The sequence below is a fragment of the Lynx rufus genome, unplaced genomic scaffold (assembly GCF_022079265.1).
Source record: "Lynx rufus isolate CCGP_SWC_20201006 ecotype Redwood Valley unplaced genomic scaffold, mLynRuf1.p SCAF_19, whole genome shotgun sequence".
NCBI classification, from domain to species: domain Eukaryota; kingdom Metazoa; phylum Chordata; class Mammalia; order Carnivora; family Felidae; genus Lynx; species Lynx rufus.
Genome location: NW_025814833.1, coordinates 18,021,566 through 18,044,273, shown reverse-complemented (window position 1 = coordinate 18,044,273; position 22,708 = coordinate 18,021,566). Strand labels below are relative to the sequence as shown.

At 39.2% G+C, this 22,708-nt stretch overlaps 1 protein-coding gene across 3 annotated transcripts in view; it reads right to left on the bottom strand.

Moving 5' to 3' along the window:
* Nucleotides 1-1,321: 1,321 nt before the first annotated feature.
* The window catches only part of XIAP (X-linked inhibitor of apoptosis), a 45,007-nt gene continuing 23,620 nt past the window's right edge, over nt 1,322-22,708 (bottom strand). For 2 of the 3 annotated variants that reach the window (XM_047081914.1, XM_047081915.1), the window contains 6 exons: nt 17,683-18,591; nt 16,519-16,618; nt 15,429-15,507; nt 14,709-14,751; nt 9,321-9,521; nt 1,322-2,005 (listed from right to left, as the gene is read on the bottom strand). In XM_047081914.1, the coding sequence (XP_046937870.1) occupies nt 1,812-2,005; nt 9,321-9,521; nt 14,709-14,751; nt 15,429-15,507; nt 16,519-16,618; nt 17,683-18,591 (1,526 nt within the window). In that variant the 3' untranslated portion in view covers nt 1,322-1,811. Of the gene's footprint in view, nt 2,006-9,320; nt 9,522-14,708; nt 14,752-15,428; nt 15,508-16,518; nt 16,619-17,682; nt 18,592-22,488; nt 22,598-22,708 lie in introns of all 3 variants that reach the window. The other variant, XM_047081916.1, reaches the window with a different exon arrangement.

Genomic DNA, 22,708 nt, shown 5'->3' with positions numbered 1-22,708 from the left:
TAAATGAGTATCACTGAAAATTGTCATCGACAGAGGTTAGGAGAACATGACGGTACTCTTTCTCTTAGAATATACAATGAAAACAGAACTTGGAAATTTCACTCTCAAATGTTTCTCTGCAGTAAAATGCCTCACTCACCTCTGTGACAGGTCAGTTTAAGAATCCGATTAAGAAAACCCTGGGTGTTCTAGGAAGCACTGTTAAACTTCCAATTTTATCTATACTGACTCCTATTCAAGTTTTATTTTAAGATTTAAGCAAGTATTCTCGCTTTCCTGTCAATATTTTACAATTTCCAAGAGATTTTAAGGATCTTGAGAGAACATTTCAGAAGTATCCACTACTATTACTAATCAAGAAAAGAAAACAATTAGGTCAAGACTTGACATTTTGTCCTATATACATCTTAATTATCCTAACAGTAAAAACGCACATGAAACTTTAAGATACAAGACGATATGGGAACCTCAACACAGAAAGCTGTCACTCTAACTACAAGCAGTGTACAAACATGCGTCTACTTTTTCCTACATAAGCTGACAGATGTTTAAAATACTGGGTTAACAAAGATCTTTTAGTAAAGTGACTTAGGCAGGCTTAAACTAGCAAGGATTAAGGCTGAATCCTTACTAATTAATTGGAAGATCTGAGACATATTTTATATTTCATTTTACAAAATCAGGAATATTTATTTTGAAACAAGAGAAGAAGACATGGTCTACCTGTCAGAAAACTACCACTCAGAAATATTTTTCATCCACAAAGCAGGAAAAAACATAAAAACATTTAAATTTCACATTGGCACCAAAAAGGTTAACTGCTCTGCCTTCCTGGATTAGAAAAACTAAAGCTGAGCAATAAGTAGTTTTGCAGGCGTTTGAACATGCCTAAGCCTTTAAATCAGTAAAATACTTTCTAAAAATTCTGATTACAAAAGTAATACATACTTATAAAAAATTCAAACAGAACAAAATGAAAAAAAAAAAAAAGAAAGTGAAAGGCCCCTGCAAACCCCCCCCCCTGGGACCCACCCCTTCCCATCAAGAGAAACCACAATTAACAATTTGATGCATCATCTTTTCAAATCTTTTGTTCTATACAAATACAAAACACACACACTTTCATCTGGCTCATTCTATACATAGTGTTTTGCCACTTCCTTTTACACTTAATGTAGCTCTGACATCTTTCCATGTCAGTACGTGTTGGCTACATGCTATTCTATCCTTAAATACCCTTTTGACAATGGCAAAATCATTTTTTAAAATCACCCACCCAAGCACGTGTGTGTAATTTTAAAAGAGAATGGACAGAATCCTAAAACACAAAGACAAACGTCTAAAAATAATCTCTATCTTTCCACCAGTGTGGAACAGTTCATTCCTTTTTCACACAAAACAAATTATGTGATTGGGGAGATTAACTCTAATCTCCACGTTTACACAGAATGCTCCATTTGTTAAGCCTATATGAAAAGAATGAGAAATTCAGTTGATTAATTCACTTACACTTAGAAACCAAGTTAGTGTACTACAAATACACACTGCAGTCAGTTACAATATGATGCTTAGCCTAGCTTTCAATTAAATAACAGTAAAAAAAATAAGATATATAACATAGCTAATATCTCCCTCAAATCCAATCCAGAAATTCATATTTTAGATTACAAACTAGAGCAGCGTACTTTACATTTTGTCTACTTGGTAGCAAATGTTAATGGCATTCAATGCTGATTACTTAAAGTCGGTTCACATCACACACTCAATCAGGGTAATGAGAAGAACATAATGCGCCTAACTGTAGAGTTAGATTAAGACATAAAAATTTTTTGCTTGAAAGTAATGATTGTGTAGCACATGGGACATTTGTCAACTGCTTCAGCACATTGTTTACAAGTGACCAGATGTCCACAAGGAATAAAAACCACAGCAATATTTCTATCCATACAGATTTTGCAAAGCTTCTCCTCTTGCAGGAGCCTTAGCTGCTCTTCGGCACTAATCTCTGCACAAAGAGAAAAGAAATGGGTTAATTTTAGACTTCCTTAGCTGCCGACATTGACTGAAACAACGTGAACCCCTACTACGTGCCAGGCACCAATCAGGTGCTGGGAGACAGGAAGACTCATGTGGGACACCTGTTCCTGAGTAGCTGGTGTGCCGGGGGAGAGGACGGGAGCGGAGGCTGTGCAGGAGAGCACAGAGTGATAAGTGCTATAATAAACTATGTATAAAGGACTCTGGGACAAGATGAGAGGCCAAGTTCTTCTGTTCAGATGCACCGGGGAGGGCTTCCTGGGCTGGTGGCTGCGCGGTGGGGACCTGGGTGATGTGGAAGAGTGACATTTACACACGGCCGGCGACTTGCCCGGCAGAGAAGCGAGGGTGAAGTAAAAGAAGGGACACATGGAAAGGCTATGGCTCACCCCGGAAGCAGAAGTGGATGGATGGGTCTGAGGGACACTTCTGAAGTGAGACTAGGAGGATTTGGTGATTGACTAGATGGCTGGGCGGGGGGGGGGGGGGAGAAAAAATATGAAACGGGTTGATTGTAAGACTTCTAGTGTGGCTGGCAAGGGGATGGGAATGCCAAAAGGAAATCTAGAAGGAGGTACTGGCTTGGCATTTTTCAAGTTATTTTTGAGATGTCTGCAGGGCATCCGTACATAAAATGTCACTGGACAGCCATGTTTTGAGGTCTGAAGTCAGGGCTAGAGACAGAGATCTGGGTGACATCAGCACACAGGTGGCACTATGGTACTTGCTTAATTCAGCTTTTCCCAAACTAGGTTTTGTGAAATGTTAAATATGTTACAAAAATGTGTTTTGTGGCCGTAGTAACTGTAATGACCACAACCTCAATGATGGCAGCAGTTAACAATAATACAGTACTTATTACTATGTGCTAGACACTATTCCAAAGGCATTACGTATTTTAACAATCTTTGTAATCTTTGTATACGTGTGGTTTCCAAATCTGGCCTCCCATGAGAATCACCTGGGGCATTTTTAAAAAATGTTTCTTCTATTTTGAAAGAGAGAGAAAGCTTGAGCAGGGGAAGAGCAGAGAGGGAGGGAGGGAGAGAGAATCCTAAGCGGGCCCCGTGCCATCAGCACAGAGCCAGACGTGGGGCTTGATCCCACTGAACCGTGTGAAATTATGACCTGAGCAGAAATCAAGAGTCTGACACTTAACTGACTGAGCCACCCAGGCGCCCCAGGGCATTTTTAAACACTAGATTGCTAGGCTCCATTCACTAAATCTAAAATTTCTAGGGTTGGTTTTATTTTTTATTTTGTTCTGAAATTAAAGTATGCAAAAAGAAACAGATACGGTTTTATACAACAACAATTTCTGGGCTTGCACACACTGGCGATGGGGAACCACTGCTATGAAGTACAGGACAGTACAACACAGTATATGTCCCCTCTTAGAAAATCACAATGCATGTCCCTATTTAACTACAGAACTCCTTTGTCACCACATTCCTTTTAACATGCTGGGGAATACTATTTTGAAAACAAGTCTGGGAAACAGCGGTTGAGTTTCATTCAATAAGTATTTACTCAACACTTAACTAGGTTCTAGGGACTAGAGATACAATAATTAACATATCTAGACCCCAGGCCCCTAATCGTTCATAGACAAGAAACACAAGTAGACAGGAAATTATAAGAGAGCGTAAGGATAAAGGCAATTACAATGTGTTATCAAGAACACAGGAAAGGTGCAAGCGTGTGCTGGAGTGTGTGCACACACACATAAATGGAAGGCCTCCTGGAGGAAATGATACTTAAACTGGGTCCTAAAGGACGAGTTAACTAGGAAAGAGAGAGAGAGAAGGCCCTGGGGGATGGAGGCAGTGGGAGAAGAGTGTCTAGGCAGGGGAAATGGCATAAGCTGGCTCCAGGAGGAGGGACGGAACCAGACGTGCAAGTACAAGGGTAGGGCTTGGGAAGAGAGTCACAGGGAAACAGCATGACAAGAGGCTATAGAAGGTTAACAGGGGCCCAGTCATGGAGATTTGGAAACCCATGGGGCGCCTGGGCCGCTCAGTTGGTTAGGCGTCCAACTCTTGACCTCGACTCAGGTCATGACCTCACAGTTCTGGAGTTCGAGCCTCGTATCAGACTCTGCGCTGACCGTGCAGACAGACCCTGCCTGGGATTCTCTCTCTTTCTCTCTCTCTCTCTGCCCATCCCCTGCTCATGCTCTCTCTCTCAAAATAAACATTAAAAAGAAAGATTTGGCCACCCATGTAAAGGAGTTTGGACTTGTTCCTGAGGACGCTGGGAGCCAGGAGGAGAGAGATAGGAGGAGATTTGCGCTTTGGAGAGGTATGCCTGACTAGGGGTGGAGGGAAAGTATTATTTACTCTCTTTCTCCTTCTTCTTTTTTTAAATCTCTTTCTTCTTAAAAAGCAACCTAGAGGGCATAATCAAACCTATGCTCAAACATAGAATGCATCAGAGATAAGATCAAGTGCCTGTCCTCAAAAAGCTTAATCTAATGGGCAGGACAGAAAACAATGTTACAGATGCTCTAATAGCAGGTAAAATCGAGAAGAGGGAGCTCCAGAACGCTCTTCTGGGTAAGCCTGAAAGAATGACCTCTCAGTGGAGCTGGGAAGGAGAAGTTCACAAGATGGATTTAAGGGTGAGAAGGGATGGGGAGGTGTTTAACGGGGACAGAGTTTCGGTTGTGTAGATAAGAAGAGCTATGGAGAGTGGGTGCACAATGTCAATGTACTCAACACTATTGAACTGTATACTTAAAACCTTAAACTTTTTTAAGTTTATTTATTTAGAGGGGAGTACATGAGCACAAGTGGGAGATGGGCAGAAAGAGAGAGAGAGAGAGGATCTCAAGCAGGTTCTGTACTCCTCACCAAGTGTGACGTGGGGCTCGATCTATTGACTGTGAGATCATGACTTTAGCCGAAAGCAAAAGTTGGAGGCTTAACTAAGCCACCCAAGTGCTCCATAAAAAATTTTTTTAAGGAACGCTGGGGGCGCCTGGGTGGCTCAGTCAGCTAAGCGGCAGACTCTGGCTCAGGTCATGACCTGACCTCTGGGTTCACGAGTCAGAGCCCGCAGAGGGCTCTCTGCTGTCAGCACAGAGCCCACTTCAGATCCTCAGTACCCCTCGCTCGCTCTCTCTTAAAAAAATAAGGAAACCTGAGTTTTATTCCCAGCTATCTGAATGACGCTGGGCAACAGCATAACTAGCTTCAGTTTTTTCACTGAAGCGATGAAAGTTATTATATGATCTTTCAGGTTCATTCTGGCTCTGACGGTTTGTGATTCCATTTTACAGACCACAGGAGAATGAAATGTGAGGCCTACCAACCACTGTTATCATCAACCTTCTGTACCTCGTTTTGGCCTTATGGACAGCCACTTAACTCAGATGGTTTTACCCCCTCAAACCAATAGTTTACCTCTGAAAATTATAGTTCATTCAAGCCTTAAGGCAACTATCGGATTCTACATCCTTCACTTCGTGCCTTTCCCCTTCAACTTTCTACAAGGCTTTCTTCTAGGTCAGGAGGTTCCTGGCACGTGAACTATGAAGGCAAGACCTAGATAACTTTGGATGGTATTTGCTAATATTTTTACTACATTATTTAAAACCTTCTAGAATATGGGGCACCTGGCTGACTGAGTCGGTGGAGCAACTCTTGATTTCGGGGTTGGCAGTTTGAGCCCCATGCTGGGTAGAGAGATTACTTAGAAAAAAAAAATAAAAACTTAAAAAAACCCATTTCTAGAATAAATTGATGTTACTCATGTTACTATCAGAGCAGATCCATGTGGACAGGTTGATAAGAAATATGTATGGTAGTTGATTTTTATATACAGTAATACATACATGAAGGTTAAAATAAGCACTTTAGAAGTAAAGGGCTTTACAGCACACTATGTAATCTTGAAAAAGAAAGAATGAAAGATACTATTTGGTACTATTTTTAGAAGACCATTTACTAGGACATTCTCTGTCACACAGCCATTGGGATAAAAGCTAGCACTGGATGCAGGATTTCTCGGTAAGCAATACAGTGTAGTTTTTCTAATAACTTCCACCTGCTCGACTTCAATTAGACCTGCCTTCTATTTTGTATAAAGATTCCTAGCGCCAGCCTTTCCTCCTCAGCCTTTGAGAAGAGGAATATGCAGCAGCCCTAGTGTGAGAAGACAGCCTGTATCAGTGACCCTGCCTCGCAATTTAGTGAGACTAAGGAGAGGTCAATTCCTGCCTCTGAGAGCTGCCCTTTGCTCAGACCCTGCTTCCCACACCATCCTAGCTTGCTGTGGTCTCAGTGATTATAGGAGCCGCCAAGGCCTCCTGCTGGCTAGAAAACAGACACTCCCCAGTGCACTCTGTCCCTGCCCCCCACTGCTACACCCCACTAACTCATTCTGTTGCATTCAACGCCTTCGGGTGTAAAAGCTAACACTTCAACTGTCAAACTTGAGTTATGGTTAAGACGCAAGGAAAAATGATACAATCACTTGAATTTCTATTGCACTAGAAAGATGACTGAGTCAGTGGTCCATTTTACCATCTCCAAGACAAGTGGAGCTATTACAGGTTTTAAATAAACGCATCGTTAGGAAAAGGGTGGTAAGCTTTCTGCTGCATGTTTTATATCAACTGATCTAATTTTAAAAGCCATTAAAATCATCCTGGTTTTTGACTGAGGTAATTATCTGAATAATGTTTTAGAAGCATTTGAAATAACTTAAAGATCAAAAGGGTCTATTTTTTTAAATAAGCTCCACACGCAAAATGGGGCTTGAACTCAGAACTCTGAGATCAAGAGTTACATGTTCTTCCAACTAAGTCAGCCAGGCACCCTAAAAGGGTCATTAATGTAAAAAAAAAAAATTAGTAAACTTTAAGGTTTATTAGCACTGGGAGAATTTTCAACCTTTGGAAGAGGTGGTTAAGAGCTCAGAGAACAAAGATTATTATTATTTTTTTATTTTTTAGAGGGAGAGAGATAGTCCCAAGTAGGCTCCACACTCAGCGAAGAGCCCAATGCGGGGCTTGATCCCACGACCCTGGGATCAAGAGTCGGACACTCAACCAACTGAGCCACCCAGGTACCCCTCAGAGACCAGTGATTATCACAACGTAACTCACTACCCAAAATGTATTCACAATTTGAAACCTTTTAACCTTCAATGTTGCTGTCAAACATTAGAGTAGCTATCATCCTTAAAGAAGGAACCTGTATTTTTAATTTTTTTTTCCTAAAGGGAGTTCGTATGATTCTCTTGCACATTATTTAATACACTTTCTAGGGATGCCTGGCTGGCTCAGTTGGTAGACAATGTGACTCTTGATGTCAGGGTTCTTGAGTCTAAGCCCCAGGATGGGTGTGGAGCCTACTTTAATTAATGTTTTTATTTACTTGTGAGAAACAGAGTGTGAGTTGGGGAGGGACACAGAGAGGGAGACAGAATCTAAAGTAGGCTCCAGCTGACAGCTCAGAGCCCGATGTGGGGCTTGAACCCACAAACAGTGAGATCATGACCTGAGCCAAAGTCAGATGCTTAACTGACTGAGCCACCCAGGCGCCCCAATATATGATTTACAGTGTTAGAGTGCCACTCATTCAAGCTCTATTTAGTAATATAGCACTTTTATATGTTCACACCACATGAAAAGTTGCAGAACATTCAAAATCCATTTCAACTACAAAACTTACAGATTCTATACACAGTGATAAAAGCCTTTTTTAAAAAATTTATTTTCAACATTTACTCACTATTGAGAGATACAGAGAGACAGAGCATGAGCATGGGAGGGGCAGAGACAGGGGGAGACACGGAACCCGAAGCAGGTTCCAGGCTCCAAGCTGTCAGCACAGAGCCTGACGCGGGGCTCAAACTCATGAACTGCGAGATCATGACCTGAGCCGAAGCTGGACGTTTAACCGACTGAGCCACCCAGGTGCCCCAATAAAAGCCTTTCTTGTTCTTTATCTAAACTAAAACACAAACCCACACTCTAAGATTTTTTTTAAGTATTTATTTTGAAAGAGTGTGCAAGAGACAGCACACGAGAGGGAATCCCAAGTAGGTTCCATGCTGTCAGCAGGGCTCGATCTCATGAACCATGAGATCATTATCTGAACCAAAATCAAGAGTCGGGCATTTAATCAACTGAGTCACCCAGGTGCCCCCACACTTAAAATGAATAAATCAGTGGCTCTTACTTGGATCCCGATTAGAAGAAATCAACTGTTAAAAATGTTTTAAGACAAGGGGGAAAATTAAAACCAACTGATTTTCAGATGATATTATAGAAGTACTGGTAATTTTTTAAATGGGGTAACAGTATGTTATGGAATAATGTATCTCCCCAAAATTCGTATTTTGAAGCCCCAAACTCCCAACGTGATGGTACTCACAGAGTGGCCCTTCGGGAGGTAATTACATTTAGATGAGGTCATAAGGGTGGGACCCCCTCATGGAATCAGTTTGCTTTCTCTCTCCTTCTTTCCTTCCTTTCTTTCTATGTATTTGTTTAAGTTTTATTCATATATTTTGAGAGAGAGAGAGTGAGAGCGCACAAACAGTGTAGGGGCAGAAAAGGGTGGGAGAGAGAGAATCCCAAGACACAGCTCGGTCTCACAAACCATGAGATCATGACCTGAGCTGAAATCAAGAGTTAGATGCTTAACTGACTGATCTGCCCAGGTGCCGCTGTATGTATTTATTCTTAAAGTAAACTCTATGCCCAACCTGGGGCTCAAACTCACAACTTGGAGATCAAGAGTCACATGCTCTACTGACTGAGCCAGCCAGACTTCCCATGGACTCAGTGTATCTATAAGAGGAAGAGAGACCAGAGTGCTCTTTCTCGGCCATGTGAGGACACACAGAGAAGGCAGCCATCTACAAGCCTAACCTGAGCACAGTTTAAGTTACTGCTTAACACATGGTATTAAGATTATGTTAAAAAAATCCTTATCTGTTAGATATATATTATTTACAGGTAAATGGTGTATGGGATGCCTGGAATTTTCTTTGAAATACATAACAAAAAAAGTTGGGGAAGAAATCAAACAAGATTGGAAAACTGTTGACAATTATTGAATCTGATCGATGGGTATGTCAGGGTTCATTATATGGCTTTCTCCACTTTTGGGTATTTTTGAATTTTTTATTGTCAAAAAGTCTTTAAAAATGTTTATCCTAAGGGGGATGTGAGAAGGAAAAAAATGAATGGGCCACAAAGTCATGTAAGATGCTGGCCATAAGGAAGTGCTGTTAGGTGTTTCTTGCTTTTTAAAAACAGTCACGCATACCTTTCTGCAATGAGGTCTGGCTTGGTTCATCCTGTGTATTGTCTTTCTGAGCACTCACTAGGTCTGTAACCAGAATCTCAAGTGATTTATAGTTGCTCCCAGATGTCTGAATTTTTTCTTCCATTACTTTCTTAATGTCTCTGAAATTGAATCCCATTCGTATAGCTTGCTGTACCATAGGATCTTGGAAGATGGCATCATCTGAAATAAAAATTGGTGGGAAAAAGGAACGGGGAATTTAAATAATTATTTTCATTAGCACAACTCAATAGCAAAGTATAGTTAAAAAGAAACATAAAAGCAGCAAGCAAAGCCCCGCTCCTCAAAAAAACCAAAAAAACCCAAAATGCTAACCAGCAAATCAAAGCTACTTTGGGAAGAAGATTTTAAAATATTTAAGCACTGAAGAATCTTCCAGAATGTTATAACTGAAAATGCAGTATGTATTTTGTAGCACTATGAATTGAGATTAGGTGATTTAAAGACTAAAGAAACAGTGAACAATTAGGTAAAACTGAGAAGAAAAAGTTAAGTGCTTTGAAAATCAGAACTTTATCAAATCCGCTGTACTCATTAACAACTAACCTAAGTACTTAAAGAGTGGACGTCTTTCCCTTGTCACTAGCAATTATTCTGGAAAAATTGTGGGGAATACGGGGAAGTCCCAGTCTGTGACTTTGAATGTGTGTGAGTTTCCTATCTCTGAGACTTAGTTTCTGTAGCCAAGGGGGGTGAACTAGATAAGGCAACAAAATGAACAGAAATTCGCTTTAATGGTACTCAAAGTAAAATACAGGTTATATAGGGAACTGCTAAAAAAAAAAAAAAAAAGAGACTTACACCCTCTGATTCATCAATTCTACTCTTGAGTATTAAAAATAAGTACAAAGGTCCACCAAAGACATCCACAAGAATATTCATAGCAGTGTCATTTATAACAGCCTCAAACTGGAAACAACTCAAATGTCTATCATCAGGTGAATGGATAAGTAAATTGTGGTATATTCCAATACTACACAGCAAGAAGGAAAAACAAACCACTGCCACAGACAATATAGACGAATCTCACAGATAAGATGAACAAAACGTCATCATAATGATGAACTAGTAACAAAGGAATACACTGTATGATTACATTTGTAAGATGTTCAAATCTAACCTATGGTAATAGAAGTCAGAACGTAACTTGGGGGTAGATACTGATTGGGAAGGGGCCTGCATGAGTTTCGGGCATGGTGGAAATGTTTTATTATCTTGATTTGGCTGATGACTACACATAAATGCATATTAAAATTCACTGAGTTGAATACTTCAGATTGGTCTATTTTATGCATTTTATCGTATGCAGATTATACTTCAATGTTTTTAATTTTTAAATTTTTTAAGTTTATTTATATTGAGAGTGAGCATGTGTGCAAGCGAGCAGGGGAGGGGCAGAGAGAGAGGGAGATAGAGAATCCCAAGCAGGCTCTGCATTGTCAGCACAGAGCCCAAGGTGGGGCTCGAACCCATGAACTGTGAGATTATGATCCGAGCCGAAATCAAGACTCGGCTGCTTCACCAACTGAGCCACCCAGGCACCCCTCAATAAATGTTTTTTAAAAAGAGAAACTGGAAAAGGATTTGACCATAAGAACTATTATATGGTAAGTAACAAAAGAAGTAAGAAAGTAACTTAAGATTTCTGTTTGATAAAGAAAAATTCTGTTGGGAGGTTATAATGCAGACAAAAGACCATTTATGAGAATACTAACGCATCTGGATGAGAAATAAGGGCAGAAACTAGGGCAGAATCAGTGGATTTTAGACAATATTAAAAAGGTTGAATTCATCAGACCTGGTGGTTAATTAAATGTAGAGGGATTAAGGAAAGCAAAGAGCTTAAAATGACTCAAATTACTGGGCAACTCTGTGAACTGTGGAACTATTAACCAACTTGGGGGGGCGGAGAGCAGGACTGGATTCAGTCAGGGTGGTTTTTAGAAATGCAGAATTTGAGCTGCTTTTGAGATTTTTAAGTGGAGATGTCCAGAGATCAGCTGGACAGCACTCTTTCCTGGTTCTACTGTCCGCGTTTTGTTTTGTTTTTTTTTCAGCTTGTTTTGTTGGCTCCTTCTGCTCACCTTCCGCTTCCCTCATCGATGCACCCTTTTTAATGATCTCTCTGGATGCTTCCCCCTACCACAATTTTACTCTTATTTAGGTGAGTTCCAGGTTTTTTTTTTTTTTTCCAACGTTTTTTATTTATTTTTGGGACAGAGAGAGACAGAGCATGAATGGGGGAGGGGCAGAGAGAGAGGGAGACACAGAATCGGAAACAGGCTCCAGGCTCCAAGCCATCACCAGCCCGACGCGGGGCTCGAACTCAAGGACCGCGAGATCGTGACCTAGCTGAAGTCGGACGCTTAACCGACTGTGCCACCCAGGCGCCCCTGTGAGTTCCAGGTTTTAATATCCATGTACTTGGATATTCTGTGGGTATCTCAAGGTCACCTTGCTTAAAACTAAAGGCAGAGACAACAGGATACGAGAAACAATTAAAAGGACCCCTACCTTACACATATATAAAAATTAACTCAAAATGGATCAAAGACCTGAATGTAAGAGCTAAAACCACAAAATTCTTTTTATTTTTTAATAAAAAGTTTTTTAATGTTTATTTTTGAGAGAGAGAGAGAGAAAGACAGACAGACAACATGAGCAGGAAGGGGCAGAGAGAAAGGGAGACACAGAATCTGAAGCAGGCTCCAGGCTCTGAGCTGTCAGCACAGAGCCCGATGCGGGGCTCAAACCCACAGACCATGAAATCATGACATGAGCTGAAGTCAGACTTTTTTTTAACCCACTGAACCCCCCAGATGCCCCTAAAACCATAAAATTCTTAAAAGAAAACATAGATGACCTTGGATTAGGCAATGCCTTCTTACATATAACACTATAAAAGCATAAGCAACAAAAACAGATCAACTGGATTTCATCACAATTAAAAACGTATATGCTTCAAAGGACACCAGCTAGAAAGTGAAAAGATAACCCACAGAACGAGAGAAAATATTTGCAAATCATATATCTGACAGGGGGCTTACATATAGCAAACTAGAATATGTAAAGAACTCTTACAACTCAGTAACAGAAAGATAAATACAACTTAAAAAATGGACAAAGGCAATGAACAGACATTTCTTCAAAGAAGACCTACAATTGGCCAATAAGCACATGAAAGGATTCCCAACATCATTAGCCATCAGGGAGATGCAAATCAAAAGCACAATAAGATACCACTTCACAAACCCACTAGGATGGCTGTAATAAAAGAACATACAATAACAAGCATTAACAAGGATGTGGAGAAATAAACCAGAACCCTTACGCACTGCCAGCGGGAATGTAAAATGGTGCAGCCACCTTGGAAAACTGGCCATTTATCAAAAGGTTAAATGTAGAGTTACTACATGACCCAGCAATTCCATCCCTAAATATATACTCAAGAGAATTCAAAACCTATTTCTACACAGAAATTTGCACACAGATGTTCATAGCAGCATCAGCATCATTCTTAAAAGCTAAGGAGTGGAAACCCAAATGTCTACCAACCGATGAATGGGTAAACATTCATGGTATTATCCATACAAAGGAATATTTTTCCACCATAAAAAAAGAATGAAGTACTCATATAGGAGTACCAAAATGTGGATGAACCTCAAAGCCATATATTATGATTCCATTCATATGAAATGTCCAGAATAGGTAAATCCAGAGAGATGGAAATAAATTAGTGGTTGTTTGGGTTTGAGGGTGAAGGGGCAGCAATGGAGAGTGACTGCTAATGGGTACAGGGTTTCTTTTGGGGGTTACGATAATGTCCTGCAGCAATTAAATAGGTTGTGATGGTTCCACAACCTTGTGAATATACTAAAAACCACTAAAGTGTACAGTTTATAAGGGTGAAATTTTTGCTATATGAATTACATTTCTATTTAAAAACATTAACCCTAAACCAGAGCAAGAGTCTCATTTAGTCATAAAAAACACAGTATGCATTGTAAAGGTGATTATTATCAAGAAATACTATAGAATCTTTGTTTCTGGATAATCTGAAAAATACAGGCTGGAATAAATGATTTCTTAAGCTGTATTTTTTATGCTCATTACAAAACCTGTATCAAACATTATCAAAATGGCTCTCTTTCTTAAGCATATTCATGAGTATATATAGTTTTCTCTTGCCTTGTAACCCTTAGGATACTAAACAGATGATGCTATAAGGAGTGGGGAATCAGCAGGCATTCTCAATAAACTTTCTACTATTTTCGAAACATGATGCCTAAGTGGAGAATGAGATCTACAGTGTGATGTAGGTTTCAGAAGACCTCGTTTAGAGTCCTAGTTCCACTGACGATTTGTAAGGTAACTGTGGGCAAGACACTTAACCTCCTTGACTCTGTTCTTCATCTGAAAAGTGGGGATAACAATATCATATTTTCTTAACATAGTATTTTTCTGGTTTTCAAACATGCTTATGATGAGTAAATAATCTCTGAGATAAAAACCTCTACCTCTCTATAAGGTAACAGGAGATAAACCAAACCGTGCCCCTCTGTGAAGAAACTGGGGAAGGCAGAAAGATGGCATGGGATAAGGAAGCAGGTAGGGCCGATCGTGGTGATGGCACATTAGCAGAGCACTGGATTCATGATCCTGGCTAACTGAAGAAGCACCAGGGACAAAAATACACTTAACTCTTCCTTTCGCAATTTTAACAGAAATGGCAATGGACAGCCTATAGCTGCTTCTCCTGAAATAGGAAAAGCTAACTGTCCAACTTCCATATGAATATTCTTTTTTAAAGTCTTATTTTATTTTTAATTTTTTAGTATAATTAATGTAACAAAATATATAATTGCATAACTTATGGTTTAGTATAATTTTTAATTTTCCAGTATAATTAATACACTGTTATATTAATCACATGAATGTTCTTAATAGTTAAACATCTGACTTAAATTTACAGGCACTTCACTAATTCTTAATTCATAGCAATGTCATCTCAAATAAACACACCCTGATTACCTTGAAAGAATAAGCTTGTATTTCCAACCTATAAATAACAACTATAATAAATTGGCAATGATGGGGCTCCTGGGTGGCTCAGTCGATTAAGTGTCCGAGTTTAGCTCATGTCATGATCTTGAGGTTCATGAGTTCAAGCCCTGCGTCGATCGAGCTCTGCATAGATGCTTAGAGCCTGGAGCCTGCTTCAAATTCTGTGTCTCCCTCTCTCCCCCCTCCCCCCACTCACTCTCGCTCGCTCTCTCTCTCTCTCAAAAATAAACACTAAAAAAATAAATCAGTAATGAAATTAAAAGTATATTTAATAGGCATATTTACCAATTCTTTTGGTTAATGATGGCATTTTTTCAGCAGTTCTTACCTAAAACAGAAATACGGATTTTTAAGTTAGAATTCTTTTTGGTAGAGGCAATTACCTCAATTTGAAAAGTTACATTAATCATGCATTTATAAATTGGCTTTATTCCAATGTTCACAAGAGGCATAAACTGATGAAGCTAGAAGTTAAAAGATCATTTAACCCAATCCATTCACTTTACAAACAAGAAGCTGAGACTCAAGGAGATTAAACAACTTGATGGAGGCAACAGAGTTCATGGTGGAGCCATAATGGCAACTCTAGCCCCCTGTTCTAGTCCACGGCTGTTCCCTCATGGTGCCAATACCTTGGCCACCCCAGGCCGCACCATCAACTTAGACACATTTTTGAGACTTAAAATATCATCTATGAAAAGTTTAAAACTATTTATGAGTATAAAACACATTACACAAAAGTCTAATTTCAGAAAGCTGAGGGATTAAGTATTTTAGTTCTTAAAGCCCAGTTCTGCTTACAGTGATAGTTCAATCAGCTCACAGGGAGTCTCTTTTCACAAATCGGCTTCAGAGTAAGAATAACAAGCCATTCTTCAAGATCTCCCCTTTAAAGCTCACCATACACTATTAATTTAAAATACTATACGGTGAATTTTACACCAAGAAATCATTGCAAAAGAAATTACATATTTAAAAATATATATTCTACAATATGTGACTTACCATAGAGTCCTCAAGTGAATGGGTTAAATGAATATTGGTTACATAGTCTTGTCCCTTCTCTTCTAACAGATATTTACACCTAAACAATTAAAAGAAGGTTAAACTTTGGTAGCTGATAAATTAGTAAGGTAGAAGTAAAGATATAATCTCCATTATCTTAATTCCATTAACTTGCTTTTTGGTATTTCTAAGAAGTGGCAAAATAAAATGTTATTCAATTCCCTATCAACTGTCATTTTAAAGTCAACAAATGTGTTCCCTTTGTTATGCTACTTTGTTAATCTTAGTGAGGCAAAAAATATCACCTATTAAATTATCACCTTAACATTTAAAAAATTTTCTTCAAACAGTTAATCTTAAATTTTATTTAGAGGATTAACCAACTGTACATTTTGAAGGAATTCTTTAGGCTTCTAACCTTTCCTTCCAAGGCTTTTTAAAGTTAAGATTTATTTTCAAACAACTGCTCTGAAGTTTTACGTTGTACTATTTTGCAGGCCACAAATTCACATCATTTACATACGTGTGCACTTGATTTTTAAAGAAGATGGAAAAGAGACGTTTAGCGTATGTTGCTCTCATTCTAAGATGCCATTGATTATATGAAGCACGATTATTTTAAGTACCACCACTGCCAATTCAATTATGACCCACCTCCAGATGTGTCCTCATTTCAGAAATCTGCAAATGTGAACAACTGTGTGTGTTAGAATCACTGAGATAGAGTAAAATCGGCTAGGGGATGTCATGGGTTCTTAAGGAAACTCCTTGACAGCAAGGGCTCTACTGCCCATCATGAAAGAGCCTACCTCCAACAACAAAACCATATATTCCTAATCTGGCATTTAGAAACAGAATTATCTGAATGCCAGAGATACAATATACAAGCAATAAGTGCTTTCTCTGGTCACCAGAGAAGGCTTAGGACTTTTTTTTCCCCTATAAAGTAGGTGACCCCATTTTTATAAACCTGGTGTGAATTTCAAGCCATAGTGAGGGCAAAAATAGTTGAGGTGAAAAGTTATTCAAGATTTTTCTACTGCAAAGTGTCTAACTTGCCTGTTCCTGAATAAGCATTTAAATACCTTACCCTGGATACCACTTAGCATGTTGTTCCCAAGGGTCTTCACTGGGCTTCCAATCAGTTAGCCCTCCTCCACAGTGAAAGCATTTTACTTTATCACCTTCCCCTAAGAAAAGACACAAGTAAAAAAATACATCTGTTTGTGCAATTAAAAGCTAACGCAAAAATACTCCTTTTAACGCTGAAATTAACCATTTCTAAATACATGAAAGCCTCACGGCTTCAAAGAAGACATTCAAATTCACATCTAAGTAACAGACATGGTTGTTTGAGGAGGAAACAGACACTAAATTCACTGAATTAATCTGAGGTATTTTACAGAAGACAAAAATAAAACTGTCCAATTTTTATGTGAAAAATTACAATTGTTACCTTCTCTCTAACATGTCATTTGGGGCCATCCATACTACACTCCTTCAAACTGAAACTTTAACAGTAAAGCTCAGCATAATGAAATTATTAGTAAGTTTCTCTACAGGTTATAGCTACGTGACACTAAATAAACCTTCATGGTTTCTGTAGGATACTATGTAAATAAAATATTGAAATAACTGAGAGTTTGTATTTTGGCACCGTTCAATCCTAAAGTAAATGGGTCAGATATATCGTGGTATACCTGAATATTCCTGGAAGGCATCACACTAATGGCCCTTCCTGACAAGTTTACAATAGTCCATTTGAGAAGTGCTTATTTGAAGCAATAAGGCATCATACAGGGCAGCTTTCAAACATATAGTCTAGACATAAAAGGCAGATACCAATTTTAATATCGGCCACGCTAAACTCTTGACGTTAACTCTTTTGTGGGGTGTAGAAAGAATGCACGTAAGATATGCACTGAGCACACAGAGTAGGTGCTCGCTCCGTTACAGTCAGCCTTGCCGTCAGACCCATTCTTGTACCATCTTTTGCAGGTCACCCTTCTCCAAACAACAATCACACGAAGGGGAAGAGAACTCACGATATGGCGGCCTCTTTCACAGAAACGGAGTGCTTACATTGCAGATTCAACGTAAGGGTTCACAGATTTAATAGTGATACAAACCATCAGGCCAGCCTACACCTAAATATTTACCAGTTCAGGGGGCTACAGCAATCGATTTACTTTTTTAGGAGCCCTGAGATAGTTGGAAAGTTATTTAACAGCCTGATTTTATAAATAACATTTACCTAAAGCATAAAATCCAGCTCTTGCAAGCTGCTCCTTGTTAACGGAGTACATCCAAGTCCCAAAAGTAACGATCCGTGCTTCATAATCTGCCATGGCTGGATTTCTTGGAGCATTTGTCGAGTTTGGGAAATTCCTATCAGAACTCACAACATCAGATTCACTTCGAACATTCACATTCCGGCCCAAAACAAAGAAGCAATTAGGAAAGTGCCGCCTGTGTTCTGACCATGCACGATCGCAAGGTTCCCAATTTTTCAGTTTTCCGCCACAACAAAAGCACTGCACTTGATCCTCAATACCTGTGTAGTAGAGTCCAGCACTAGCTAACTCTCTTGGGGTCAGGTGGGCATAGTCTGGCCAGTTCTGAAATGACTTTAATCTAGCTTCTTCACTATACATGGCGGGGTTCCTCGGGTATATGGTGTCTGATATATCTACGACCTGTCCAGTTCTCAAAAGATAGTCTGCGTGAGTCTCAGATGGCCTGTCTACAACAAAATGATTTCTGTTTCCCAGATAGCTTTCAGCTTTATACTGACCATTTTGGATACCAGGGTTTGTAGGTTGCGCAGCATGATTTTCAAAATAAAAGCCATTGATAAATCTGCAATTTGGGGATACTTTCCTGTGTCGTCCAACCGCTGAGTCTCCATATTGCCATCTATCTACTGCTGCGTGGCAGCTGAAGCAGCGCACAGTGTCTCCTTCGCCAGTATACAGAAAACCCGCTCGTGCCAGCGTTGATGCCGAGACAGGACTATTACTTGGAAAATTAGCGAAAGTCTTTAATCTATTAAACTCTTCTACAAAGTCTTCATCCTTACTGAGATCTGCAGGTACACAAGGTTTAGATGCTTCAAAACTGTTAAAAGTCATCTTCTCCTGAAAATAGGACTTGTCCACCCTTCCTAAAAAGAGAACATTACATGAAGAAATCCAAAATGTGAGACGCAGCCAATATAATTTTGATATCAGAAGCTAATAAACTACTGATGACATAAAAGTAATCATACAATCTCTAAGAAATATTCTAATTCTAAATATTAGAGTTCTACGTTACCACATGATTCAAGTTACAAAGTAAAAACCTGCATTTTTTGTTTTTTAGAGGAAAGTAATATTTAAGTAGGTAGAACTATTCATTTTTAATTGCTTATTTTGCATAAATATGGAAACTATGTGATGCAGAATATATTAACATTATTAACCATGTAAAACCATTAATTAGGAAAAACAGAAAAGCATAAAATATGCAGACTCTTAAACTCCCTGCATAATTGTTATAATGGATCATTGTATAGTCAAGGCATCAAAGTTCAGTTTTAACAATTAAAAAAACTGTGTATGTTCAGAATGTTAATTAACTAATTTTTAATATTTCTTTACTTCCCTGCAGAGCAAAAGATACCTGAGTTTTATGCACGGTATTGGTTCCAATATGTCCTTCAGGAGCATCAAATGTTTCTAGGGGCGCCTGGATGACTTAGTCACTTAAGCGTCCGACTCCAGCTCAGGACATAATCTCACAGATCATGAGTTCAAGCCCTCCGTCAGGCTCTGTGCTGACAGCTCGGAGCCTGGAGCCTGCAGCCTGCTTCGGATTCTGTGTCTCCCTCTCTCTCTGCCCCTCCCCCGCTCATGCTGTCTGTCTCAAAAATAAAACATTAAAAAAAGTTTAAAGAAAGGAATATCAAATGTTTCTGATTTTCATGCATATGAAAATGGACTCTCGTAGTCCATTTTTTGTTGGAATTGGATCATTTCAGATGTATGTATTACTGCCCTCTAGAGGGCAGCTCCAGAGAGATTCTGAGTATGTGTAGACCTTAACTGCAGTTACTTTTGCTATCAACTTCCCATGGTCAAGAAACAATCTGTTCAAATAGAAGACAAGTACTAGTGTAGCCTCATTAAAGTTGCCAAATTATAGCTGTGTAACATTTAACCCAGAAAAAATTCTAAAAAGAACTAGCTGGGTTATGAGAAGGGTGGCCAGATGATTTAGCCTCCAAACCTGGACACTCTGAAACTGAAAAATGATGTTACTAATAATTACACTGGGACAACAGGCATAAATCAGGGTTGCCCCAAGCAAACCTGGTTCTCTGGAATCTTGCACCCTTCCTAATACTGTGCTCAGTATATGCTTGGCAAAAAAAATTAAAAAAAGGACACAGTAATTTAAGTTTATTTATTTTGACAGACAGCAAGAGAGCATACGCGTGCAAGGCAGCGGGCAGAGAGAAGAAAGAGAGGGAGAAACCCAAGCAGGCTCCATGCTGTCAGCACAGAGCCTGACACGGGGCTCAAACTCACGGAACCATGAGATCATGACCTGAGCCGAAATCCAGGGTCGGACATTTAACTGCCCGAGCCACCCAGGCACCCTGGGACACGGTAATTCTGTCTCTACCACGTATGTGCATTAATGGATTTCTTGGGAAGAATTAACAGCCCTGGCATTATGTTGGCACTACATGTCTCGGAACATCATCTCAGAGTCATGTTGAACACAAGGCTTCTGTCTTGCAGGCTGGCAATAAACTTCAGTCTCTCTTGGCCTTGTCAATTTACAATGGTATTAACTCCTACATATGCAAGAGCTCAGATATATCTGCAAGGAACAATTTTTGGAAGATAGTCTCCATGATTTTTCATTATTGTTTCCCAGATGTCTGAAAACATTTTGACACTAGCTTTAAGACCCCTCATTGAATCAGAATAAGCTGGATGACAAAAATCAAGATTCAAAGAAACCAAAGCTGGCTGATATGCTGAGATGAAATTTAACAGGGATATTAAACATTACATTCTGACTTTAAAAATCTGTTGCACAGCTAAAGGAAAATGGAAACTTGGTTTGGAAAGAAGTCACGTGAAAGCAACTCTCTAGATTAAAATCTTGGGATTTTAGTTAATTAAAAATTCATTTTGAGGGGTTCCTGTTTGGCTCAGTCAGTACAGCATGTGACTCTTGATCTCAGGGTCGTGAGTTCAAGCCCCATGTTGGGCACAGAGCTTATGTCAGAAAATAAAAATTCATTATATGAGCCAACATTACATGGTTGCTAAAAAAAAAAAAAACACACACAAAAAAAAACAAAAACAAAACAAAACTTAAAGCAACTCCAGGCTGCATTAATGTCCAGAAGTGCAACATCAACACAAGGATGAACGGTTATAACAATCAACAGCAATACAGAATGGATTGGGTTGGCTTGTAGATTCCTCCCATTACTGGAAGGCACAACGGCATAGACTAGGAGGCAGGACAAAACATTTCTAAGTCTATAATGACCCTGAAGAATTAATGCTCAATATAATCCAAAACATAGGAAAATTATCTTCTCTGAGGTGGTAAGTTTTATTTCTCAGGTCAATCAAAATAGACAGAAATGTAAAATCAAGGATCTATTCTCATTTCGAGATAGTGGACATCTTGTATGGTTCAAGTAGTCACCCCATTTCAGATAATATTAGATAAAACTCCATCGTTCAATACCAGCAGGAGAATCTGTTTGAAGCTTTCAAGTGGAGACCTCATCTTACCAGGGGCTATTTCCATGCTAATAGTTTAGATTTCACTGTTTTGAAAAGCAGATATTTATTCAGAAACACCCAATTGAGCACTACATATACATTATCAGAGTGTGAGCTTTTGTTGCAGGGTGAGAAAGCAGAATTACTAGAGAAGTTAAGAGTGAAAGGGAGAAAAATGACTGACAAAAGACAGAAACCTTGGGTTTGGAGGAAGGCACCAAACGAAAGGGATGAGAGAGGATTTTTTTTTTTTTAAAGAAGGATTTAAATGGAATGAAGGTGGGAGAGATGATATTTAGAAAATGAGTATATATAGCACAGGAATTGTGAATAGAGAAGAAAATGGGGTATGAATACTGGAGAAGGGTGACCAAAAGGCTTTGGATGTAAACAGGTCTTAATACACTAAAGTATGCGGAGATAATTTAAGGCTTCTTTGTGAAAGCGAGCTTAGGCTTTGTATTAGGGAAGCAGAAAGGTAAGAAGGCACAGAGGGAAAGATGTGAAAGAAAGCTGTCACAGGACTTGCAAATTTGTCTAGTTTAAGAACTTCTAAACCTCTGAGTCAATGACCTGGAATAGGCATGAGAACAGTGTTGCAAGTTTACAATGTTATAATGTTATTAAACGTCCAACTCTGGATTTCAGCTCAGGTCATGATCTCATGGTCATGAGATCCAGCCCCGTGTTGAGCTCCACGCTGAGCATGGAGCCTGCTAAAGATTCTCTCTCTGCCTCTGGCTCTGCCCCTCCCCTGCTCACATACTTTCTCAAACAAAAAAGTTACTAAAATAAATAGCAACAGGAAGTAGATTAGTGGTTGCTAGAGCTGGGGGACGAGGGGAATGAGGAGTAAATACACGTGGTTACTGGGTTTCTTTTTGGAGTAACGAAATATTCTGAATTAGACTGTAGTGACGGTTGCACAACTCTGCGAATACACTAAAACCCACTGAACTGTACACTTTAAAATTAAGTTTATGGTAGGTGAGATGTATCCTGATAATGCTGTTTAAATGCTAGTTTGGTAATAGTATACACTTTGGAGCATCAGAGGTGATTTTCAGGCTAAAACAAAGGGACCCTTGCTAACGAAATTACTTTTTTATATGGAAACCTAGATGTTACAATACATTTTCGGAACTAGGCAGAGGCCTAAATCACTTCTATTTGAAGTGGTTACATATTTAACCTGTTACAAAGATCCCAGTTAATTTTTCTTTCAATTACATTCTTTAAATTCTATCGTGAAGTCTGATTCTTACCTCTTTTGATACTCTGAGGACCTCAATTCTTACGTTCACAATATTTTCTTAATGTCGTTCTTCTGTTGCGAATTGTTGTAAATCATCTTCTGAAGTGCTTTTCTAACTTCTAGGAAATCAAACCAATTGGCTGTTTTTAGGAGCCAATTAGCTTCTTTCCACATTGTGAAGCACTGAAGCTATGTTCCTGAATTATGAAATTCTGTGTTTAACACTGGGG